General features: G+C 35.5%; 1 protein-coding gene across 7 annotated transcripts in view; it reads left to right on the top strand.

Annotated features, from left to right (window-relative positions):
• The window catches only part of FAM227B (family with sequence similarity 227 member B), a 220,387-nt gene that overhangs the window by 11,111 nt on the left and 185,325 nt on the right, over positions 1-23,951 (top strand). For 6 of the 7 annotated variants that reach the window (XM_061157105.1, XM_061157109.1, XM_061157106.1 and 3 more), the window contains exons 4-9: positions 1,900-2,131; positions 3,663-3,730; positions 7,021-7,056; positions 7,493-7,597; positions 13,318-13,416; positions 20,842-20,943. In XM_061157105.1, the coding sequence (XP_061013088.1) occupies positions 1,900-2,131; positions 3,663-3,730; positions 7,021-7,056; positions 7,493-7,597; positions 13,318-13,416; positions 20,842-20,943 (642 nt within the window). The remainder of the gene's footprint in view (positions 1-1,899; positions 2,132-3,662; positions 3,731-7,020; positions 7,057-7,492; positions 7,598-13,317; positions 13,417-20,841; positions 20,944-23,951) is intronic. The other variant, XM_061157111.1, reaches the window with a different exon arrangement.

The following is a 23,951-nucleotide window of genomic DNA, read 5'->3' as shown; positions in this document are numbered from 1 at the left end:
CCCCAAATTCATTTCCATCTTAGCTTCTTGCCACTTTCCTAACTTCCCTAACAATCGGGATGACCCCTAACATAAGGACTATGTTTTCAAATGTGGCTGTCATTCTAATTTGACAGTGTTTGTCTCCAGGGCGTGTATCTTGTGATCATATCTTATATTTCAGAGATCTTTGTATTTTTGACACATAATATCCAGATTTTAAGGAAATCTGGAAAACTTCCCCAGGTGGTTATGTGTTTTGTTTAAGATGTGTGTTTGTAGGATTCATGAGAGCGCATTGATGCATCTAAAATTCTCTTTTTCCAAAATGGCAGGGGGACCTAGGTCCTGCTGGGGGAGTTTTTCAGCATTAAACTCTGGGTATTATTCAGGTACCTGTTACCATTACAGCATATAGTGAATTTAGGGCTTCCCTGGTGGCTTAGATGGTAAAGTGTCTGCCTGCAATGCGGGAGACCTGGGTTCGATCCTGGGTCGGGAAGATCCCCTGGAGAAGGAAATGGCAACCCACTCCAGTACTCTTGCCTGGAAATTTCCATGGACTGAGGAGCCTGGTAGGCTACAGTCCATGGGGTCTCAAAGAGTCAGACACGACTGAGCAACTTCACTAAGTCACTAAGGAATCTTTTAAAGGAAGAAAAATGGAAGTAGAATAGGCCAAGGCAAAATTTAAAATTTCTAATCTGCAGACTTCAGATTTATTCCCATTTAAGCTAAATGCCCAGAATATCTTACCCACATTCTTCTTAAAAGAGTTTCATCCTATGAAAACTGCTACTATTCCAGAAAGCATTCTCTTATTCACAAACATATTTCATTATGTCCATTATCTTTCTTTGTTTTGGTATTCAACAACTCAATCAAAAGATTATCTTGTGTTTAGATTTGCAAATATTAATGTTGTGATTCCCCTTCCCTTCCCTTTCCTTCTTCTACCTCCCTTCCTGAACAATGTAGTCCTAAGCCATCTGGGGGTCAAAACAAAGCAGCATCCACATTGGTAGGGGAAGGAAATGTTCTGTGGTCACCCGGAGCAGGCTTTCTGAACTCTACCACCATGGGGAAGGTATCCATGTGACCCCACAGGTGTCTGAGTCCAAAGGGGTGAGGATGGTATTTGTGTGTGACCAGGGTGGGGAGGTGGTTCCAGGAAATGCAGAGACAGACTGTGGCCTGGTTTGGAAAGTCAGAGCCTAAGCAGAGTAAGAAGGGCATCCATATACTGAAGAGTCTAGCAGTGGATAGGAGAGATTGGTTACCTGAGAAGATTGATCAAATCAGTACATATATTTAAGATAATGTCAGTTAGGTTTTTCATTCTTGTAAATGGTAATTATGATATGGAAAAAGAGAAAATTAGAATGTTTGGAACTGGAATTAGATTTATCAGTATGAACTCATGGCTTTAATTACATAGAGGTCAAGACTGAGGAACTGTTGTAGACCGAAGGGGATTAAAGACATATGATGCTTAAATGCAATGTGTGATAACTGAACTAGATCCTTTTACCATAAAAAGCATTATTGATTTAGTTGATGAACTCAAGTAATCTCAGAGAATTATATAGGAATGATGTAATAATGCCAGTTTCCTTATTCTGATGGTTATAGTTGGTTATGTAGGGGAATGTTTTGGTTCTTTGGAAACAAATGCTCAAGTATTCAAGGATGATAGGGGCATCAGTCAAGTAAGCAATTTACTTTCAAATGATTTAGGAAGAAAGGTTTTTGTAAAGCATTTGAAACTTCTAAAGTTTAAGGTTTTTTACAAATTAAAAAATATACATTTAATAAAAATCATGCTGTAGAATAAAACTTCAATTCTAGCTCATTGATTTTTGAACTCTTTAAATTCATTTAAAAATTGATTTGAGTTGTATTGTCTCACATTTTCTGCAGGATCATTGGCCAAAGGAAATCCATTTATGGGAAAGTGATGAATTGTTACACACTATGAAGAAAATAAAACAAGATAGTTCATTTACTTCCATTTATACACATTTGTGGGGAAATGTCCTGCGAGTAGATGATGCAGCTATGGCCATGGAATCAAGACTAGCAGAATGTTCAATTCTTTTGAGAAACCATGCTTCTGAAATATTTGAGTGGAACAGAATAATTTCCAGGACAAGTAAATCTATTTTTTATATGCATAAAGTAATTGTCAGTTGTATGTGTGTCTGTTGTGTTTGTGTCTATCTGTGTGTGTATTCTCATAAAGAATGAAATCCTAAGATATAAAATATCTAAAAACATAAATTTTTTTATTTTAAAACCTTTTCATTTCAAAATGGTCCAGTATATCTTTTTAGTTGAACTTGACCATTTGAATTCAAAGAAAGTGTTGCTGGGACAAAACCTAAAACAGTTCTTGAGTTGGAGCAGAGATAACTGAATATCAGAGAAACAGAGTTGCATTAACAAATATTGGTACCAGAGACAAGCAAGTCAGCAAGAATCAAGATATAAAAACAGTTAGACCTATAACCAAATTAGAAGGAGTGAGACTTCACCTATATAAGCTAAGTTAGTTTGTGAGAAATACTTAGCATTCACTATTGGATAACTGCAGACTGACTGAAAAGCTTATCTGTAAGTAATGATAATTTTTACTGCTTTTCAGTATTTATATAACTTTTATCTAGTTGTATTTTTAACACTTTCAGAACACTTTTAGATACTAATGGTGATTCTTATTCTTTAATGGGCAAACATATATGTCATATATGTCTTAAGAATGATATTGGTTGTACTTATATTTTCTGTGTATTAAACATGTAATTATTTAGCTACTTAATATCATTTTCAGACCTTGAGTTTTCAAAATCTGAGTGTGTTTAAATACAATGTTATTAAATTCACTACTTTGAGAATTTTCGTATGAAATTTTTAATTAAAATTTTTTTGAAATTATACAAGCTACATATATATAGCTGTGTCTATATAAACATACAGGGAGAGAGAAAGCATGTGTGCATAATTTTAAAAAGCAACTTTTTATTTACTCATTGTCCTCAGTATGTAAGTATCAGAGCTTAGACTCAAGTCTAGATTATCTGACTTCAAAGCCCCCATAGTCTTTCACTGGGCCATGCTCCAGAGTCCTGTACCGTATTGTATTTAAGGTGACCATGAAACAACCAAATGTGAGTGGCTGAGCTGTTTGAAAAACTTGGAGTTGTTCAGTAAGAACGGATTAAGGTAAAATTGTAGATATAGGAGCAAGTCTGTCTTGCTCTAAAGACAGACTAATTGGAAGGTGACATTTCTAAATAGCAAAAGGAATAGGAAAAAGATAAAATTTAACTCAGACTAGCATTATGCATCTAGCATTATGCTTATCAAAATACTTAATTGCAGTTTGGGACCCCAAAGCTGATGCTCTGTGACAATCAGGAGGGATGGGGTGAGGTGGGAGGGGTGACCAGGAGTAAGGGGACATGTATGTGCCTATGGCTGATTCATGTTGATGTATGTCAAAAAACCATCACAATATTGTAATTATCCTTCCATTAAATACATTTTTAAAATTTAATAGCTGGTTGATATCATTGGATAGTCTTATATGTAATTTTCTTAATATATATAATTATATATAATCTGCTTTTCAATTTTAAAGGACATTTGTGTATTTACATGTTGTCAACTCTCATTTTTTAAAGTTTCTCATGGAAAACTGAAACAATACAAGGCATTTCTAAAGAAGTACCATAAGGAAAAGAAGATAATGGTATGGTATTTGTTTTCATCTTGCTTGAAAAACTATTTCACAGAAAATATCACTATAAGTTCATAGATAAGCATTGATAACATTAAAAATTTCCTTTTAGTGTTTTATCGTCTGTCTATCCCTGTATTTTTTTTTTTCAGGGTTTTAATTTTACTGAACATTTTTCTTTCTTTTTTTTTTTAATTTTTTTTATTAGTTGGAGGCTAATTACTTCACAGCATTTCAGTGGGTTTTGTCATACATTGATATGAATCAGCCATAGAGTTACACGTATTCCCCATCCCGATCCCCCCTCCCACCTCCCTTTCCACCCGATTCCTCTGGGTCTTCTCAGTGCACCAGGCCCGAGCACTTGTCTCATGCATCCCACCTGGGCTGGTGATCTGTTTCACCATAGATAATATCCCTGTATTTTTAAAATAGCTGGGCTCATAGTCTTCTTTATACACTCGGTATGACTGTTGGTGTTCTCACATCACTGCAATTTATTTGAAGACTTATTTTATCCTCTGCTTATTTAAAAATTTATAACATCTTATACTTAGGGGTATATGTCCCATATGTCCTTTTCCTTTAGGAAAAAATAATAGTTTTTATTGCCTATAGAAATACTTTGTTAACTTTTAAAAAAAAATCTGAGAGTTTGATTAGAATTATGATAGGCTTTTGAGTTTGATAAACTTCGTCTTTTTCAAAAAATACATTCTAAAATTAAAGCAAGAAAAACTTGAAATGCAGCCATTCATCCATCCACCTCCTCAAATACTTTTTAAATTTCAAATTACTTTCTATGTTATTTTTCCTGATTATGACTAAGGTAGTCATTATAGAAAACTAAGCAATAAGCACTAAACAGGATAAGCATCCTTATTTTATCATTTATAGATAAATAACATATCTCACTATTGTTACTTTCATTTTTCTTTTTATTTAAAAACATTTTAAATTCAAATTAAACTTTTAAACATAAAAAATTAAATGTTTTATGGAATTTTTACCATTACAAAATGTAGAAAGGCGTCTACATCATTTAAAAAATAAACTAATGTAATGGCCTTCTTGTTGGATGTTTGGTTAAATTTCATTATTATTTACAAAGCTGCTAGGAATATATTTGGAGCTAAAATTTGTGATTATGCATGATTATTTTACAATAAATTTCAGGAGTGAAACTGCTAATACATGGTAAAAAATGTGAAAATCTAAGTGTTTTGATACATATTGCCAAATTGTTTTCTAGAAAGGAGGTACAGTTCAGTTCAGACACTCAGTAGTGTCTGACTCTTTGTGACTCCATGAACTGTAGCACGCCAGGCTTCCCTGTCCATCCCTAACTCCCGAAATTTACTCAAACTCATGTCCATCGAGTCGGTGATGCCATCCAGCCATCTCATCCTCTGTTGTCCCCTTCTCTTCCTGCCTTCAATCTTGCCCAGCATCAGGGTCTTTTCAAATGAGTCAGTTCTTTGCATCAGGTGACTGAAGTATTGGAGTTTCAACTTTAGCATCAGTCCTTCCAATGAATATTCAGGACTGATTTTCTTTAGGATTGACTGGTTGTATCTCCTTGCAGTCCAAGGGACTCTTAGGAGTCTTCTCCAACACCACAGTTCAAAAGCACCAATTCTTCTGCACTCAGCTTTCTTTATAGTCCAACTCTCACATCCATACTTGACTACTGGAAAAACCATATCTTTGACTAGACAGACCTTTGTTGGCCAAGTAATGTCTCTGCTTTTTAATAAGCTGCCTAGGTTGGTCATAACTTTTCTTCCAAGGAGCAAGCATCTCTTAATTTCATGGCAGCACTCACTATCTGCAGTGATTTTGGAGCCCCCAAAAATAAAGTCTGTCACTGTTGCCAGTGTTTCCCCATCTATTTGCCATGAAGTGATAGGACCAGATGCCATGATCTTAGTTTTCTGAATGTTGAGTTTTAAGCCAACATAACTAGTTATGTTAGTCATTGTAAATTTTGTATTTTCAAAAGGGTTTCAAAAATTCTAGTGAATTTTATCAAATGCTTTTCGGGATCTCTTGCAATGACCTTTTAAGTGAATTGCACTAACAAAACTTTTAATGATAACTTTGTTAAATATGTCTTACTAGATTTTATCAGGATTTTAAAATTTATTATTTATATTTTTGTGGTATATTTTCCAGATTGTATTATCAAGAACTAGCTTTGTGTTACTATTACTCTACTCTTTGAAAACTTCCAGTGTTTCTTTGTTTTCTGCAAACTAAAACCAGGACTTCAAGATTAATATCTTTTAAAATCCCATCTTGATTGACCAATTATGTCTGTAGCTCTCAAGCATACAGCTTTATTTCTTATAACTAATCTCATTTTCCTTCTCTTTTCTATCCATTTGCCAATTCTTTAAATGGCAATAACATGATCCTCTTTCATATGGCAGTATATAATCATCCTTTCTAATTAGTTTCCTATGTCATCTCTTAAATGATACATGTATGTGTGTAATGTGTATAATCTTGCCTGCAGGGTAGTTAATAAACAATATATTAGCATGTCTAGAACACCCAAACTAATCTAGACAGAAGGGCTCCTGTTCTCTGTGTAAAGTGGTGTCATGGACATGAAGATGTGCCACCCAGATTCCCCTTCAAAGAAGGACCTTTTGCCCCAGCTGCTAAAAGCGTTGTTAGTGGACATCCTTCAGCTGTCAGCTCCTTCAGGGATTGCTCTCATAGACAGAACCTCTTCTCCCAAGGAAACTATCATCTAGGAATTACTCACTCACACTACCGTCCAGGACTCACAAGTTGGAAACAGAAAGACCTGACTGTTTCAACCCAGTTCAGGACAACTGCTATGGGTCCTTTCACTTTTAGAGCTCTGCTCAGGGTCAGGGCTGACTGACTTGCCTCATACATAGCTGATTTTTCCATCTTCCGTCTGTCTCCTCTTGCCTTCCATTGATAATCAATCCCCATAAACATTCTAAACACTAAATTGGTGTTTCACCTCACAGTCTGTTTCCCAGAAAAATCAAGCTGCAATAAGTAGTTGGTATATATTTCTATTATAGCTCTTATGTCTTTGTGTTTTGTATATGTAGCTGACTCCTCTCTTGCCCCCAGACTAACTTGAGGGCAAGGAATATTTTTGTATTCTCAGGATCTTATGTAGCAACAGCATTCTCTGTCTCAGTAAGACACACACACACACACACACACACACACACACACACATAGTTAGTAGAGTTACAAAGTCTAAAACTTCTTAAATTTAGAATTTTAAAGATTTTATTTTAAATTTTTTCCAGCTTTCAGATGAAATGGAGACAAAGAAGGATATAGAGGTATTTAAAATTTCTGCTTTATGAGATTATATATCAAAAATATTATGTGGAACTAAAAGAATGTTTAAAGTAATATAACAATAAATACAGATAATGGCCCCAGGAGAAAGAGTTGGAAAAAATACAGAAGTTGTCTTTTTCTGACTTGTCAGTTTCTTTATGTGTAGCCTATCTAAAAGTTGTTGTAATTTAAGTTAAAATTCTGAAATAATTGCTTTTGCTTTGAAATTTGGCATACGAATATGCCAGGGCTCTTAATATCATAGAAACAGATAATATGAAGATTTTTCTTAGGTGGGATAAAGTATATTTACTTATTTTTAGTAAAAGTTTGTAATATGATTGCTAATGAATGCTAGTAAAATTTTTACCTGTCTTCTGTAGTTACATGAAAAGAATTAAGTAATTCCTGTTCTGTGATTTTCCTTCTTTCTAGGGTTGTAACTTCCCAGGATTCAGAACAAATGAGCTTACTCAGCTACCTAGACATCTGAATGCTGAACGAATTTATCTTTTTATTTTAAAGGCCCATAACTTTGATGTATGTAAATATTATTTTATTTCTATTATATGATAAATTTTGAGAATATGATTTAATGAATTAGGCCTTTATTTAAAGCTATGACAGATTAGGTATTAAGCAAGATTTAATTCTTTCAGGCATTAAGTCTAGCAGAAAAGACCAGTGATATTTTTAACACCTTGATCACCAAAAGAGAATATATTTGATTCTGTGTTACTGCCTCAGGAGTCTGAGGTTGCTAGTGTGCATTGGTTTGGCACGTGACTGTAACAGGTATTTCCCCCTCTTCCTGCTCTGTCAGCTCACGATATGTTAGCCTGCTCATTTTGATGTCAAGATAATTTAGGAGAACCCTTCCCCACAGCCCCACCTTTTGAACCTTCAAGTTTCTGATGAATTTTTAAGAAATATCTCTACAGAAGTATCAATAGCCAGTTTATTGAAAAACTGCACACAGGAAGGTAAATAGATCATTGGCCATTGAATGCCAGGTATAGGATGAGATTTGAGTGGTTTAGGGTATTGATTTCCCTCTCATTTAAATATTAAGTGATCAACTAAAAAGGTTTCTGTTTCCTGGGGACGTGGACAATGCTCCTTGTACCTCCAGGCAGACTCTGAGATGGACTTGGCTCTTAGTAGACCCTCTTCTTGGAGCTTCCCAGGCAGTGCTTGTGGTAAAAAAACCCACCTGCCAATGCAGCCGAGGTAAGAGACTTGGGGTTCAATTCCTGAGTTGGGAAGATCCCCTGAAGATGGGCACGGCAACCTACTCCAGTATTTTTGCCTGTAGAATCCTATGGATAGAGGAGCCTGGTAGGCTCCAGTCCATGGGGTCACAAAGAGTTGGACACAACTGAAGCAACTTAGCATGCATGCACACAGACCTTCCTGCCCTTCACCACTAGCCTTCCTGAGGCTCTTTATTTCTCAACACAAAATCCATCTTCTCTCCTACTACAGTCCCCTATAGATGAGCAGAAGGAGCACTGCTGCTGCTGCTAAGTCACATCAGTCATGTCCAACTCTGTGCGACCCCATAGACGGCAGCCCACCAGGCTCCTCTATCCCTGGGATTCTCCAGGCAAGAACACTGGAGTGGGTTGCCATTTCCCAGAAGGAGCACAGTCAACCATTAAACTTGGATAAATCAGTGTCAGCCATTATTTTCTGCCCATTCCTCTTCAAGATGAGAGTGTGTCACTTTAGTGTTTCATCCTCAAGAAAAAATATTCCAAGAAATAGTCTGATTAACCTGATTTGGGCCTCCTATTTGCCCCTTCATTAGGACCACAGAACTCATTTGAAAACTCCACCTAAAATGATTTAGTAATGACACCTTTTCTTATTTTCTATGCTAATACAGATGTTTCTCAATTCTTTTTTATATTTTATGGGATATTGATGAGAGGAAAGTCTTAGTTTGCCCTCATGATACAATCACCTGATTGCATTTTTTAAGAGAAAAACTATGGGTGGTATGATTATGCCTGGATCATGAGCATGTTGGTTACTTTGTATATTTTCCAAAGTTTCCTCAGGGAAAAGGTTTTATTATAAATAAATTAATATTAATTATTGTTAAAATAATCTTAGGAATGTTCTAGACATTCTATAATCTTTCATATTAGCATTTTGTATTCTAAAATGAGACTATATTTTAAACATGGATGCCTGTACATCTAACATAGATCACAAGTCAGTCACATAAACAAGACATAGAAGTACAGCTGTGAGGAGTATTTTGTATACTTGGAGGATGCCAGCATTTTTGATAAGAAGTGGAAAAGGGAGGAGTGTAAGTAGATATGGGCTTGGGGTAAGAAGTGCACAGGATATGACAGGCAGCTAGGTTTAGGATATTTTGAGTTTATGTACCAACAATATGGGCTTCCCTGGTAGTTCAGTGGTAAAGAATCCACCTGCCAATATAGGAGAGGTGGGCATGATCCCTGAGTTGGGAAGATCCCCTGGAGTAGGAAGTGGCAACCCACTCCAGTATTCTTGCCTGGAGTATGCCAAGGACAGAGAAGTTTGGCAGGCTACAGTCCATGGGGTCACAAAGAGCTGGAAACGACTTAGCATCTATCAATAACAACAAGCAGTGGTATATCTAGACATAGATAACCAGTGTTCTATTTGTTAATACACCTACCTGGTTTGAAAAAAGAATTTTAATGGGCCTGTTGTCATCGTTGAATTGCTGTGTCCTCAACTCTTTGCGACCCCATGAACTGCAACACGCCAAGCTTCCCTGTCCTGCACTGTCTCCTGGAGTTTGCTCAAATTCATGTCCTTCAAGTTGATGATGCTACCTAACCACCTCATCCTCTGCCACTCCATTCTCCTTTTGCCTTCAATTTTTCCCAATGTAAGAGTCTTTTCCAGTGAGTTGGCTCTTTGCATCAGGTGGCCAGAGTGTTCAGCAACAGTCCTTGTAATGAACATTCAGAGTTGATTTCCTTTAAGATTGACTAGTTTGATCTCCTTGTTGTCCAAAGGACCCTCAAGGATATTTTCCATCTCCACAATTTGAAAGCATCAGTTCTTTAGCACTCAGCCTTCTTTATAGTCCAGCTCTCACATCTGTATGTGACTACTAGAAAAACCACAGCTTTGACTATATTTGGAACTTTGTAAGCAAAGTTATGTCTTTGCTTTTTAATACTCTATGTTTTTCATAGCTTTTCTTCCAAGGAGCAAGTATCTTTCAGTTTCATGGCTGCAGTCACTGTCTGAAGTAATTTTTGGACCCCAAGAAAATCTGTCACTGCTTCCACTTTTTCCCCTTCTATTTATCATGAAGTGATGGGACCAGATGCCATGATCTTAGTTTTTTGAATGTTGACTTTTAAACAAGCTTTTCCACTCTCCTCTTTCACCCCATCAAGAGGCTCTTTAGTTCCTCTTTACTTTCTGCCATTAGAGCAGTACCATCTGCATATCTCAGGTTCTTGATATATCTCCTGGCAGTCTTGATTCCAGCTTGTGATTCATCCAGCCTTGCACTTTGCATGATGTACCTGCATATAAGTTAAATAGGGTGACAATATACAGCCTTGTACTCCTTTCCCAAGTTTGAACCGGTGAGTTGTTCCCTTGTGGGTCTACCTGTTGCTTCTTGAGCTGCATACAAGTTTTTCAGGAGACAGGTAAGATGGTCTGGTATTCCCCTCTTTAAGAATTTTCCATAGTTTTTTGTAATCCACATAGTCAAAGGTTCTGAGAGAACATGGTCCCCTGGAGGAGGTAATGAGAAACCCCACCAGTATTCTTGCTGTGAGAACTCTATGAACAGTATGAGAAGGCAATTGGCCTGCTACACATATGCAATGCAATGGCATTCAAATAGATGATGAAATTAAAGTGAAGAAAAAATAAGTGTAGGAAAATAATATCAGAAGGAATGTTATTTCATAGAAATGCTTATTGTAACTTCCCAAGAGTCTGAACTTTATGAATCTAAAGCTTGGGAAGAGAATGTTAAAGGGTTACTGTTACATGCTTGAAGTCGAGGCAATCCATGAAATTGACTGGATTCACGTTACCCTGTCCAAATAACATTCTTGCACATACAGTCATAGATTAAGTTTCTTGATAAAGTATAAATTATCCCCTGTACCACCCAGAATAGAACCTTGACTACAGATGATGCTCAGTAAAAATTTTATTGAATTGGGTGAGACGAGGCCTATGTTATGAGAAAGCTGAGCCACAAACATACAGATACACACAAAATGTCTTAGAGGACATTAGGAGTAGTGTTATCCAACCTATTAAAAGAATCAGTAATAGGAGAAAAAGTTCCAAGTCAGATAGTATATAGGCTTCAAGGTATGTTTACATTTATATGAATCAAAGTATCACAAAAGGTAAAGGTTAATGGAAGAAAGTACCATTTAACTTTTTAAGCTGGGTTTGGATTTTTTTGGCTGATTTCTATTTTTTGTTGTTTTGACTAAATACTGATGATAATTTACAGAATTTGGAATTTTCCCAAAAGTTAGTGTCACTAAGCGTAACCAAAGCTTAGAACAGAAGCAATCATGTAATTAGTTTACACTGAAAAGCATTCTTGCTTGAAATTTGGAAAGTATTTCAACAGAAATTCAGATTTTTCTCTTTTATTTTAACTTTCTACTTTTTTCTTTATGTTTTTTGTAATTAAGGAGTACTAAATAAGTTGAAGCTGTTACCAGTGTACTCTATAAAAAGTGGCCTTTGAAAAAGAAGTGCCTCTCCAGAATGCATGATAAAAAATCTCCTTGGTATAAAAGTTTGCAAGTTTCCCTGCTGACTCAGGGGTAAAGAATCCTCCTACCAATACAGGAGGTGCAGGTTCAGTCCCTTGATGAGGAAGATCCCCTGGAGAAGGAAATGGCAACCCCCTCCAGTCTTCTTGCCTGGGAAATCCCATGGACAGAGGAGCCTGGCCAGCTACAGTCCGTTGGGTCACAGAGTCGGACAGGACTGAACTGACTGAGCACACATAAAAGTTTGTACAATATCCTTTTTGTAGACTTGTACTTGAGGAAGAGAAGTTCCTACCTGTGGATTTCATTGAAAGAAATCTTGAACTGTACTGAATCTGGCATTTAAAAACTTTTAGTGAATAAGATAAAATGATCCATTGAATGTACCTTTTTAAACCAAGACTTAGTCTCTAGTAGTCATGGTAAGTTAACTTCATGTGCCCGTTTTGATGAATTGCTAAGAAAGAATACTATGTTTAGTTAGGCTCTAGACTTACGATGGGGCCCATTGGGTTAGAATCCCATGATTGTTGATATCTGTCTTTATCATAAAAGGGAAACTGTAGCATGTGTCCTGGATTTTTGCTAGTCCTGGTTTAGCCTACACTGCCATTTCAATAACTGCTAACCAAATGTGATTACTTAGCGTATGAAATATGCCTGTTGTAACTCAGTTGAATTTTTTTTATTGAAAAATAGTTTAACAGTGTTGTGTCAGTTTCTGGGGTACAGCAATGTGATTCAGTTATACTATATATATAATATGTATTATATACATACACTTTTTAAGGTTTTTTTTCCATTATAGGTTATTACAAGGTATTTCCACTCTAGGTTATTACAAGGTATTGAATATAGTTTCCTATGCTATACAATGGGACCTTCTTACTTCTCTATTTTATATATAGTAGTGTGTATCTGTTAATCCCAAACTTATGATTTATCCCTCTCCACTACTTTCCCTTTTGATAACCTTAAGTTTATTTTCTATGCCTGTGATTAGCTGAATTTTAAAAATTTTTTACTTTAATTATACATAAATTTTAAAATTACTTGATTCAATTATTGAACAACTTTAAATTAGAGTTAAAAAATAATAACCATATATTTTATAAAATCTAATTATGATCTAGTATTTTTGAAGAAAATACAGTGTTCAAATTGAGATGTGCTATAAATATAAAATATGTACTATATTTCAAGGACCTAGTACCCAAAGGAATATAAAATATTTTGTTAATAATTTTATAACATTTATTATAATACTAATACTTTAAATATATTTGGTTAAATGTCACTAAAACTTCACCTTTTTACTTTGTTAAAATGTCTACTAGAAAACTTAATATATATATGGCTCACATTAAATTTCTATTGAGCAGTGGTCATCTATAACTATTAAATACGTACTCTTTATAAAGCCTATTTATATGAATGTGTCTTATAATACATATTAATCTGATTATATGTATCTTTTTTCCATAGGGAAAAGTTTTTAAAATCTGGAGAAGTCATTTTCTCTCAGAAGCCTCTATTGCTCTTTTGCATGATAGCTTTTGGTGGTGGTTTCTCCATAAATTTAAGGTAAAATGTTATTTTTTAAACTTCCTTTAAAAAAGTTGATTTGCAGCATAATTTTTCATTAGAGGTAACATTGGTATTTTTTAATGTTCTGATCCTGTCACAAAGCTTGTTTTTTTTAGATATTCTGCATATATTAGAAGTCATGTTTGAAATCTAGAGTTCTTTTAGAGGAATTAAAACCTTAATGTGGATTTCAAAGATCCAGAGTCTGTATTAGTCAGAAAAAGATTAGTTAAATCAAACACTGTAGTAAATAACAAAGTTTTAGCTTTACTCAATAGCATAATGCACTGATGAACACTAAAGAGAAAATCCACTGCAAATCAGTGACATTTGAAAGAGGTTTCACTTAGAAAACACAGTATATCAGATGGGGAGAGGGTCCTGTCTTGATTCAGAAAGATGAAAACTCTGCTTAGGATTAAAAAGAGAAAGACATGGCTATCTGGGAAGCAATAAGAGAATGGAAATAAGCAGTATGTGAGTCTTATGTCAGAGAATACATGAGCCTGGAGAAAGTGGTAAATACCAATGGCTGCTGTTTGGCCTCTGGATCTAGAAGAATGAAAAGCAGAGTAATGCTGGGGATCACAGTCCAAGCATTAAGAAGGTGTGCTGCCCCATTAGGGAAGTCTGATATTAAGCTCAGTTCTTCACCTCCCCAGCTCAAATTGCCCAAAGAAAACTGCTTCTGGATTCTTTCATACAATGAAGGAATGAGTTCTATTGATTTTTCATAAAACTATTTGCATAGAGCATTATGTTCCTTGTGGCTCAACTGCTAAAGAATCCATCAGCAATGCGGGAGACCTGATTCGATTCCTGGGATGAGCAGATGCCCTGGAGCAGGGAAAAGCTACCCACTCCAGTATGCTGGCCTAGAGAATTCTGTGGACTCTATAGTCCATGAGGTCGCAAAGAGTCGGACAATAACTGAGCAACTTTCGCTTCATCATCACTTCACATGTGTTAGAATAATTAATGTAATTCAAGGTAAGAGTATCTGTCCTGTATTTCTGATACTGTTAGGAGTTGAATGAGAAATAAGAAGTGGTGTATCAGTTCTACAAAGGTAATTATGTAGGGAAACATAAAATCAGACTTTCATTACCTTAACTTTCTTTTTTCAGATTTGGATTCCAAATTTGTATTTTTCCATAATAACAGAAAACATTACTTTCCCACTTAAATCTGTTAGGATTATATATATAACAAGTTTTTGAAGGAAACATAGTCTAGCAATGTTTCTATTAACTGCTTTGTCAAGCTACATTATTTGGAACAAACAGATCTGACACAAAAATGTTAACAACCCATTACATTTATAGGGGTATCTGTGGAATAAGAAGGAATTAGAAGTCATTTTATCTGTAAGCAAACTATTCTCTATAAAGTACTGGCTTCCTGAAATTATAGTAATTATTTAAAAATCTTACAATTTAATAACATTTCCAATATTGTTAAGATCTCTGTTGTGTTTTGAGGAACATTATATGATTGATCTGGGTGAGTGTTCTGCTATTGTTCTAAGGGAACTGAAAGGGTATACAAGTCATACTGAAGCAACATTTCCATGATTTAACCAAAACAGCGCCTCTTTCATCTGTTCTGTTCCTTGCATTTCACCTATGATTTTATTTCTAAGAGGGTTCTTTTGTTAAGTATATGAAGCCAGTGAACTAGATTAATAGCATGGCCTCTTGGCTTCCTAAATACATCAAATAAATGTGGTGAATGCTCAGACATTTTTATCAGCATCATGTGGGAATATTTGTACTGTTAGGTAAGCACATATTTCAAGCTGTACTACATTTTCAGGTGAATACAAAACACATACATTCTATCTATTTTTAGGTCCACCTTATAAATGATAAATAGTACTGACTTTATAACTAAAATAACCTCCCCCCAAGCCACTAGTACAATTTAATTACCAACAGTCAATTTTATTACCAACAATACAAAATAATATATAATCATACTCTAGACCATAGCATGATTCAGTATGCTTCAGTAATTGTTAGTGGCTAATATAAAAGCAAATTTCTTTTATTACCTGTCACTTAGTGTTAGATTGATCTAGTAGAAAAACTGCTGCACTTAAATCCAGGAAACAGTGACAGACTTTATTTTAGGGGGCTCCAAAATCACTGCAAGTGGTGACTGCAGCCATGAAATTAAAAGATGCTTACTCCTTGGAAGAAAAATTATGACCAACCTGCTGCTGCTGCTGCGGCTAAGTCGCTTCAGTTGTGTCCGACTCTGTGTGACCTCATAGATGGCAGCCCACCAGGCTCCGCCATCCCTGGGATTCTCCAGGCAAGAACACTGGAGTGGTTTGCCATTTCCTTCTCCAATGCATGAAAAGTGAAAGTGAAGTCACTCAGTCGTATCCGACTCTTCTCGACCCCAAGCACTGCAGCCTACCAGGCTCCTCCATCCATGGGATTTTCCAGGCAAGAGTACTGGAGTGGGTTGCCATTGCCTTCTCCGATGACCAACCTAGACAGCATATTAAAAAGCAGAGACATTACTTTGCCAACAAAGGTCCATCTAGTCAAGGCTATGGTTTTACCAGTAGTCATGTATGGATGTGAGAGTTGGACTATAAAGAAAGCTGAGCGTCAAAGAATTGATGCTTTTGAGCTGTGATGTTGGAGAAGACTCTTGAGAGTCCCTTGGACTGCAAGGAGATCCAACCAGTCCATTCTAAAGGAAATCAGTCCTGAATATTTATTGGAAGGACTGAGGCTGAAGCTGAAACTCCAGTACTTTGGCCACCTGATGCAAAGAACTGACTCATTTGAAAAGTCCCTTATGCTGGGAATGATTGAAGGCGGAGGAGAAGGGGATGACAGAGGATGAGATGGTTGCATGGCGTGCTGCAGTTCATGGGGTCACAAAGAGTCAGACACGACTGAGTGACCGAACTGAGCTGAACTGAACTGAATCCAAGAAATTAAAATTTTAAATCTGGTTTCCCAGTAGTTAGGGTGAAATTTCAATACTTTGGCCACCTGATGTGAAGAACTGACTCATTTGAAAAGACCCTGATGCTGGGAAAGATTGAAGGCGGGAGGAGAAGGAGAGGTTGAGATGGTTACCTATTTTATCTGTTTATTGGGAGTTAGAAAATGCATTTAAAGTTGTTTGTTTACATAGAAGTTGTTTAAATGGTATATAGGGTATATGCTAAGTGTTCAGTGGATACATCTATCATTAGTATTGTTTATTGTTATATTCATAGTGAAAACAAAAATTGCTGGCCAATGTGTAGCTAATGATAAAAGTTTCCCTGATGATGTTTAACTAGAAGAATTCTAGTAATGATATATCCTTAAAGGTTTCAAAATTGTCCGTGGGAGTTTGGCCCTCAAAATGATTCAGAAGCCTGGAGAGTGTATCACTTATACCCATAAAATATCAATGATAAGCCATATGTAACCCACAAAAATAACAACTTTTTTGAACTCATCATACAGAGTAAATCTGAAAGCAAAGAATGTTACCAGGGAAGAGTAACTGTATAATGAGGGCTTCCCTGGTGGCTCAGATAGTAAAGAATCTGCCTCCAATGCAGGAGAACCAGGTTCAATCCCTGGGTCTGGAAGATCTCCTGGAGAAGGGAATGGCTACCCATTCCAGTATTCTTGCCTGGGGAATTCCATGGACAGAGGAACCTTGCAGGCTATAGTCCATAGGGTTGCAAGGAGTTGGACATGACTGAGTGACTAACATAAACACAAAGTAGTCAATTCATCATTATGACATAACAATGAAATATTTATATACCTAATTAAAATGCTTTGAAACACATTTAATAAAAAATTTAATACTTAAAAGAGAACTAGACAAATCTATAAATACAGTTAGATATTTCAGCACCTCCATCTCAGTAATTGGTAGAATGTACAGAAATCAGTTAATGATACAGAATGATATAGATGATTTGAGCAACACTTTGTTAACCAACTTTATGTATTTAATTGATATTTATTAAGCATTCCTGTTAATGACAGTAGAATACACATTTTTCTCATGTACATATTAAATCTTTACCAACTATATTCTGGGCTAGGGAAACATTCTAATAAAAGATCGGGATGGGGAATACGTGTAAATCCATGGCTGATTCATATCAATGTATGACAAAACCCACTGAAATGTTGTGAAGTGATTGGCCTCCAACTAATAAAAAAAAAAAAAGATTAAAAAAAAAAAAAAAAAGAGTTCAGGTCATGTTTTTAGACCAAAATGGAATTAGATTGTAAATGGGTAACAGAAAGCTATCTGGAAAATCCTCAAATATTTGGAAACTAACATAGTTCTCAGAAACTATGGGTCAAAGCAGAAATCAATAGGGAAATTGAAAAGTATTTTGAGCTTATTGAAAATGAAAATGCAGATTAAATTTGGGGGATATACCTCAAGCAGTATTTGGAAATTTAAAGCATTAAGATGCCTAGATTTGAAATACGGAGTGTTCTCATAAACCATGAGCCCAGCTTCTAGTGTAGGAAACTGGAAAAAGAAATGAAAACCCAAAGTATGCAGAAGAAAGGAAATAATAAAGACCAGTTGTTGTCGTTGCTTAGTCACTCAGTCATGTCCAACACTTTTGCAATCCCATGGACTGTAACCCACCAGGCTCCTCTAGCCATGGGATTTTCCAGGCAAGATTACTAGAATGAGTTGCCATTAATGTATAAGAGTTCCCAAACAACCAATAACTCAAAGAATAAATCACAGGGAAAATTAGAAAATAGCTTGAGACAAATGAAAACAAAAGCAGAACATACCAAAACTCGCAGGGAAAAACAAAAGCAGTGCTAAAAGAGAAATTTATAGTTTTAAACAAATCAATAAACAATATATCAACAACCTAAATTTACCTAGGTAAGAACTAGAAAAAGAATGACAAACTGAACCCTTAGTTAACAGAAGGAAGGAAGGAATAGATTAGAGTGGAGATAAATAAAATAGAGAATTGAAAAATAGTAGAGAAAAGCAATAAAATCAAAAAGTTATTCCTTGAGATCAATCAAATTGACAAACCTCTAGCAAGAGTAAGGGAGAAGGAAATGGCAACCCACTCCAGTATTCTTGCCTAGAGAATCCTGTGGACAGAGGAGCCTGGTGGGCTGCTGTCCATGGGGTTGCACAGAGTCGGACACGACTGAAGTGACTTAGCAGCAGCAGCAGCAAGAGTAAGAGGACTCAAATTACAGTTAAAGGAAAGTAGGAACTTCACTACCAGCAAAGAAATAAGAAGGATTAAGTGGACTGTGAGCAAACATAAAATAACAAACTGGATAGCCTGTGTAAAATGGACAAATTCCTAGAAATATATAATTTTCCAAGACTGAATAATGAAATAGACAATCTGAATAGATCTATAACTAGTAAGGAGATTAAATCAGTAATCAGAAACCTCCCAACAAAGAAAGTCCTGGACCAAGTGACTTCACTGATGAATTCTGCCAATATTTAAAGAAGAACTAACACCAGTCCTTCTCAAACTCTTCTAAAAAAAAAAAAACCTGAAGAGCAGGGAATACTCCTAGCTCATTTTATGAGACCAGTATTGCCGTGATACCAAAGCTAAAGATAATACAAAAAAAAAAAAAAATGTACAGATCAATATCCTGTTTGATGGACATTGATACAAAAGCCTTCAACAAAATATTAGGAAACTGAATTCAGCATATTAAAAGGGTTACACAGCCTGACCAATGAGCTTTATTCCTGGAATGCGAGAATGATTTAACATATGTTAAACAGCTAGATCTAATGAGCATATCAGTAACTTGAATATCCATCAGCTGTAGGATAACTTTTCTTTTCAAGCATACCAAAACATGTATAAAAATTTACCATACTATTTTGCTACTCAAGTCTCCTGTGGAAGTATGTTTGGTGTGTACATTACACTGAATTGTATTAATCAGACATGTTCTGAAACTTCCTGTCTAGATATTCCTTCATACATGATTGTAGGTTGTGTAGCTAAAACATGCCAACTTTATTCACTAGTAAATTGTATATAATCTCATTTAATTCTCATACAACCCTAAATCTTAGAACTACTTCCCATTATATAAATGATCCAGAATTTTTAGCTATTAATATTATCATTATTGTTTCTGCTACTATCTCCATCTGTAAACTTGCTACAGAAGCATGAGAGCTGTATTGGGAGTTAGGAGACCTGGATTCTAGTCTGGCTTTCAGTTACTTAACTGTGTATCAGTTCAGTTGCTCAGTCGTGTCTGACTCTTTGCAACCCTATGGACTGCAGCATGCCAGGCTTCCCTGTCTATCACCAGCTCCCAGGGGTTGCTCAAACTCATGTCCATCAAGTCAGTGATGCCATCCAGCCCATGTCATCCTCTGTTGTCCCCTTCTTCTCTTGCCTTCAATCTTTCCCAGCATCAGGGTCTTTTCCAGTGAGTCAATTCTTCACATCAGGTAGCCAAAGTATCCGAGCATCAGCATCAATAATAGTTAACTGTGTATAACCTTAAACAATGCTCTTAAGCTTTCTGGACAGTAGTGCAATCACTAAATTAAAGAGATTTAACCTAGGTGATATCTAACTTCCATTTTAGTTCTAAGATACTATACATTTATGAATCCCAGCTCATATGGTTTGCTAATTTGATAGAAAATTACCACTGAATTTAATCATTTTTGGTGTTTATTACCAAAACCTATTAATGCCAGCTTGTGGTTCTACTGTTGATATCATAAATGAAGTTGGACTCTTAATTCATCTATTCATTGCTTAATAGAGCAAGAATTCAAGATGCTACCTTAAGACTTTACTATAATGTTAACAGTATCATTATCTATAGATTTCTTCCTTCTTATGACATTCTACTTTGCTTTTAGTCTATCATGTCACAATTTTACTAGTTCTGGCTATGGCTGTCTCATTCCAGTAATTGCTTTAACTTTATGCTGAGTTACTTATTATAAAGGATTTGGAATGGCTATAGAGTGATAGAAGGTAACTATGTCATTGACAGCCTTGTGCATGCCAACCACTATTCAAGAAACTTTATTAGTTCATCAAACATTGGTATGCTTTCTGTGTGCCAGGCACACTGAGGGCTTTAAATACAAAGTCAAACAAAATGTGATCCTTGTCCCAATTGAATTTTAAGATACTACTTTAAGGCATGTATATATTACCTACATTTGCAGATAAGGAAACTAGGACTTGCCCAGGATAGTGCAGCTAATGAATAATGGGGCCAGCATTTAAATTCAGGTCTGCATGATGTCAAAAACCCAGGCTCATTCCATTATAGCAACTGATCTGCCTTTTGAGAATAGATAGAATTACTGACATTATGTAAACAAATTCTAATTTTAAATTGTAATATTAATTGTTTTAATTCCATACCTGTTTTATTTTTTAAGCCTGACAGAGAAAGTCAAGATTGCTTGTTTGATAGAATTTCAGAAAGTTATGTGTCACTTTTCATGAGCATACCTCTAAGCCGAAAGGATACATTCTTTCAGGTAAATACTGAAGTTAACTAGTTATGCAAATTATATTTATGGCAAATGAACTATGAAAAGCTATTTTATTTAAACACATATGAGAATGTATTTTCAAAATTTTGAAAGCAAAATTGCCTCAAGTAGAGTAAAAAAGCTAATACTTTAAGTTATGCCCCCACTGCAGAATATTGTATTCTGCTGAAAGCCTTACAGAATCTATTTGTTTGCATACTGAAAAATAGTGACTTACCCTATGCATATTCTTGATTTTTTAATCTACAAAATTATTTTCCTTTTACTTTATAAAGTATATTTTGGTCTAAGAGGACTTAACCCCTTGTGTTATACATAAGTACAACACTAAGCACCTGTTAACAGTAAAGAACAATGAACAAATTTATGAATCAAATGTTTGTTTTACTATGTTAAAATAATTTGGTTAAAATAATTTATGTTCTTGAGTAATGTGAAATGAAGATGCACAAAATTTAATTGAGTATTTTGAAATGTAAACATCTAGCATTCCAAAGCAGAAGACACATTCAAATACTTTGTTGAAATGACATCTGTAAAATCAGAAATACATAAGTATTTTCAAGTCAGTGACTGTTTTTTATGGATAAATCCTAAAATAAAATAAATGTCTATCAAGAAAACATAACATTGCCAAATATTTATACTCAATCTTGATCTATCTTACAAAAGTGTACAGTATTATAGAAGGAAGCCAGCAGTGGGTTGGGAGTAAATAATCTGCTACTAATTACACAGGTGATCTTGTAGACATTCAGTCTCTCAGTTCCATCGCCCGTTATCCATCAGATGAAGAGGTTGACCCATGATTCATAAATTGCCTTATAGAACACTGATATTCCAAAAGATAGACTAGGATTTTCTCTGCTACTATTAAATTTATTTTTCTTATTTACAGGAAAAATATTAGTGGTTAGGATTTTTGGTCATTAAATTGCCTTGAGATGACAAAACTGGCTGGATTTCTCCTATCTATAATCTTTCACCTAGTCTGTCCTTTCGTGGTGGGTCTTGTCTATCTAATACGTGGTTTGATAAAGTCAAGCATGCTTTAACACAAGCCTTAAGAAAAGAATTTTAAAAAGCTTATTTAATGTGAACAAACAAGCAATGGCACCGTTGCATACCCCTCATTCTGTAATTTCTAGTCTTACATTTATTGTCTGAATGTTCTCCTTGGGATAGATGTGCCTTTTGATATCAAGATGTTGTCTTTATAATCTTTCTCAAATCATGACTTGATTTTTTCTGAAGTCTTTATTTTCAGTGGCATTTTTCAAGGAGAAATTAGAAGTTATTTAACAAAGATTCAAAGCCTCACTTGAGAACAAACAACATGTACACCTTAGTGATTGGACCCCTCCCCCTGTTTCTATTCTTGTGAACCAGACTAACTCCCTGCAGATCTATTACCTCCGCAGCTGTATAAGTAAAAATGGAGCCTCATCTCTCATTGACTAATTTCTGTTTTAACTCATTCAAATAATTGGTAGTTTTGTTACTAATTGGCTCATCTGAGAAAAACTATTAATATTTAAGAATCAAAAAATTATCTTCAGGTCTCACTATTCAGTATAAATTAATTGAATCTGATCATATGGCTTTTATTTCATTTTCTTCCAATGTCATACAATGCTATTCCCTCAGAAAATTTCCCAACACCGTCTGACACTTTATCTCTTTTCCCACTAATCTCCTGAAGCTGAGATATACACAGAAAACAAAATGTAAAAGTTCCCCTTACCTAGTTCAACTTTTTAATTACTAGCATAATTTTATATACCACAATTAGTCACAATATGTGACTCTTTCAAGTAGTATTTTAAAATGTCCATGGCTGAGTCAATAAAATTAAATATATCAGTGTTTTTAAAGCATTCTTCCCTGCCTCTTTTTCCCTACCCAAAAAACTAATGAAATTCTTCAAAGAATACCATGACTTACCAGCAGATTTGAGCACTGCTGAGATAGGCGACTATATTAGTTTCCTATTGTTGGTGCAAAAACCATCATGAAGTTAGGGGCTTAAAGCAATGGAAATTCATTGTTTTACAGTTACATAGATCAGAAGTCCAAAATGAGTCTTATGGGATTAAAATCAAGGTATCAACAGAGCTAATTTCTTTAAGAAACCCAAAGGGAGAAATCATCTCTTGCATCTTCCAGTTTCTGGTGTCTGCCAACTTTCCAAAATAATAAATAAAATATTGTAAGTCTTTAACATAAAAATCTGGTATCTTCCTGTGTGTAGTTACTTCCTGAGAGAAACTTAGTAGTCAAGTGACTTTAAGTCTAATAGAATACTGGTAGTACTATATATTTGTTGATATTCACTCATGGCTTTACAGCTGGGGTTCAGTTCAGTTGAGTCACTCAGTCATGTCTGACTCTTTGCAACCCCATGGACTGCAGCATGCCAGGTGTCCTTGTCCATCACCAACTCCTGAAGCTTGCTCAAACTCTTGTCCATCAAGTCGGTGATGCCATCCAACCATCTCATCATCTGTCATCCCCTTCTCCTTCCGCTTTCAGTCTTTCCCAGCATCAGGGTCTTTTCCAATGAGTCAGTTTTTTATATCAGATGGCCAAAGTATTGGAGTTTCAGCTTCAGTATTAATCCTTCCAATGAATATTCAGGACTGATTTCCTTTAGGATTGACTTGTTTGATCTCCTTGATGTCCAGGGGACTCTCACGAGCTTTATCCAACACCACAGTTCAAAAGCATCAATTCTTTGGTGCTCAGCTTTCTTTAAAGTCCAACTTTCGCATCCATACATGACTTACTGGAAAAATCATAGCTTTGACCAGTCAGACCTTTGTTGGCAAAGTAATGTTTCAGCTTTCTAATATGCTGTCTAGGATGGTCATAGCTTTTCTTCCAAGAAGAAAGCTTTTCTTCCAAAGAACAAACAATATAGTATAACCTCAGTAACAATTCGAGTTATGCTATATTAACTCACCTAAATGGACTTCAATTACTTAAAAGCATGC

This window comes from Dama dama, chromosome 12, assembly GCF_033118175.1.
Source record: "Dama dama isolate Ldn47 chromosome 12, ASM3311817v1, whole genome shotgun sequence".
NCBI lineage: Eukaryota > Metazoa > Chordata > Mammalia > Artiodactyla > Cervidae > Dama > Dama dama.
Note: the sequence above shows the minus strand (reverse complement) of the source record. Positions and strands in the feature narration are given on the sequence as shown.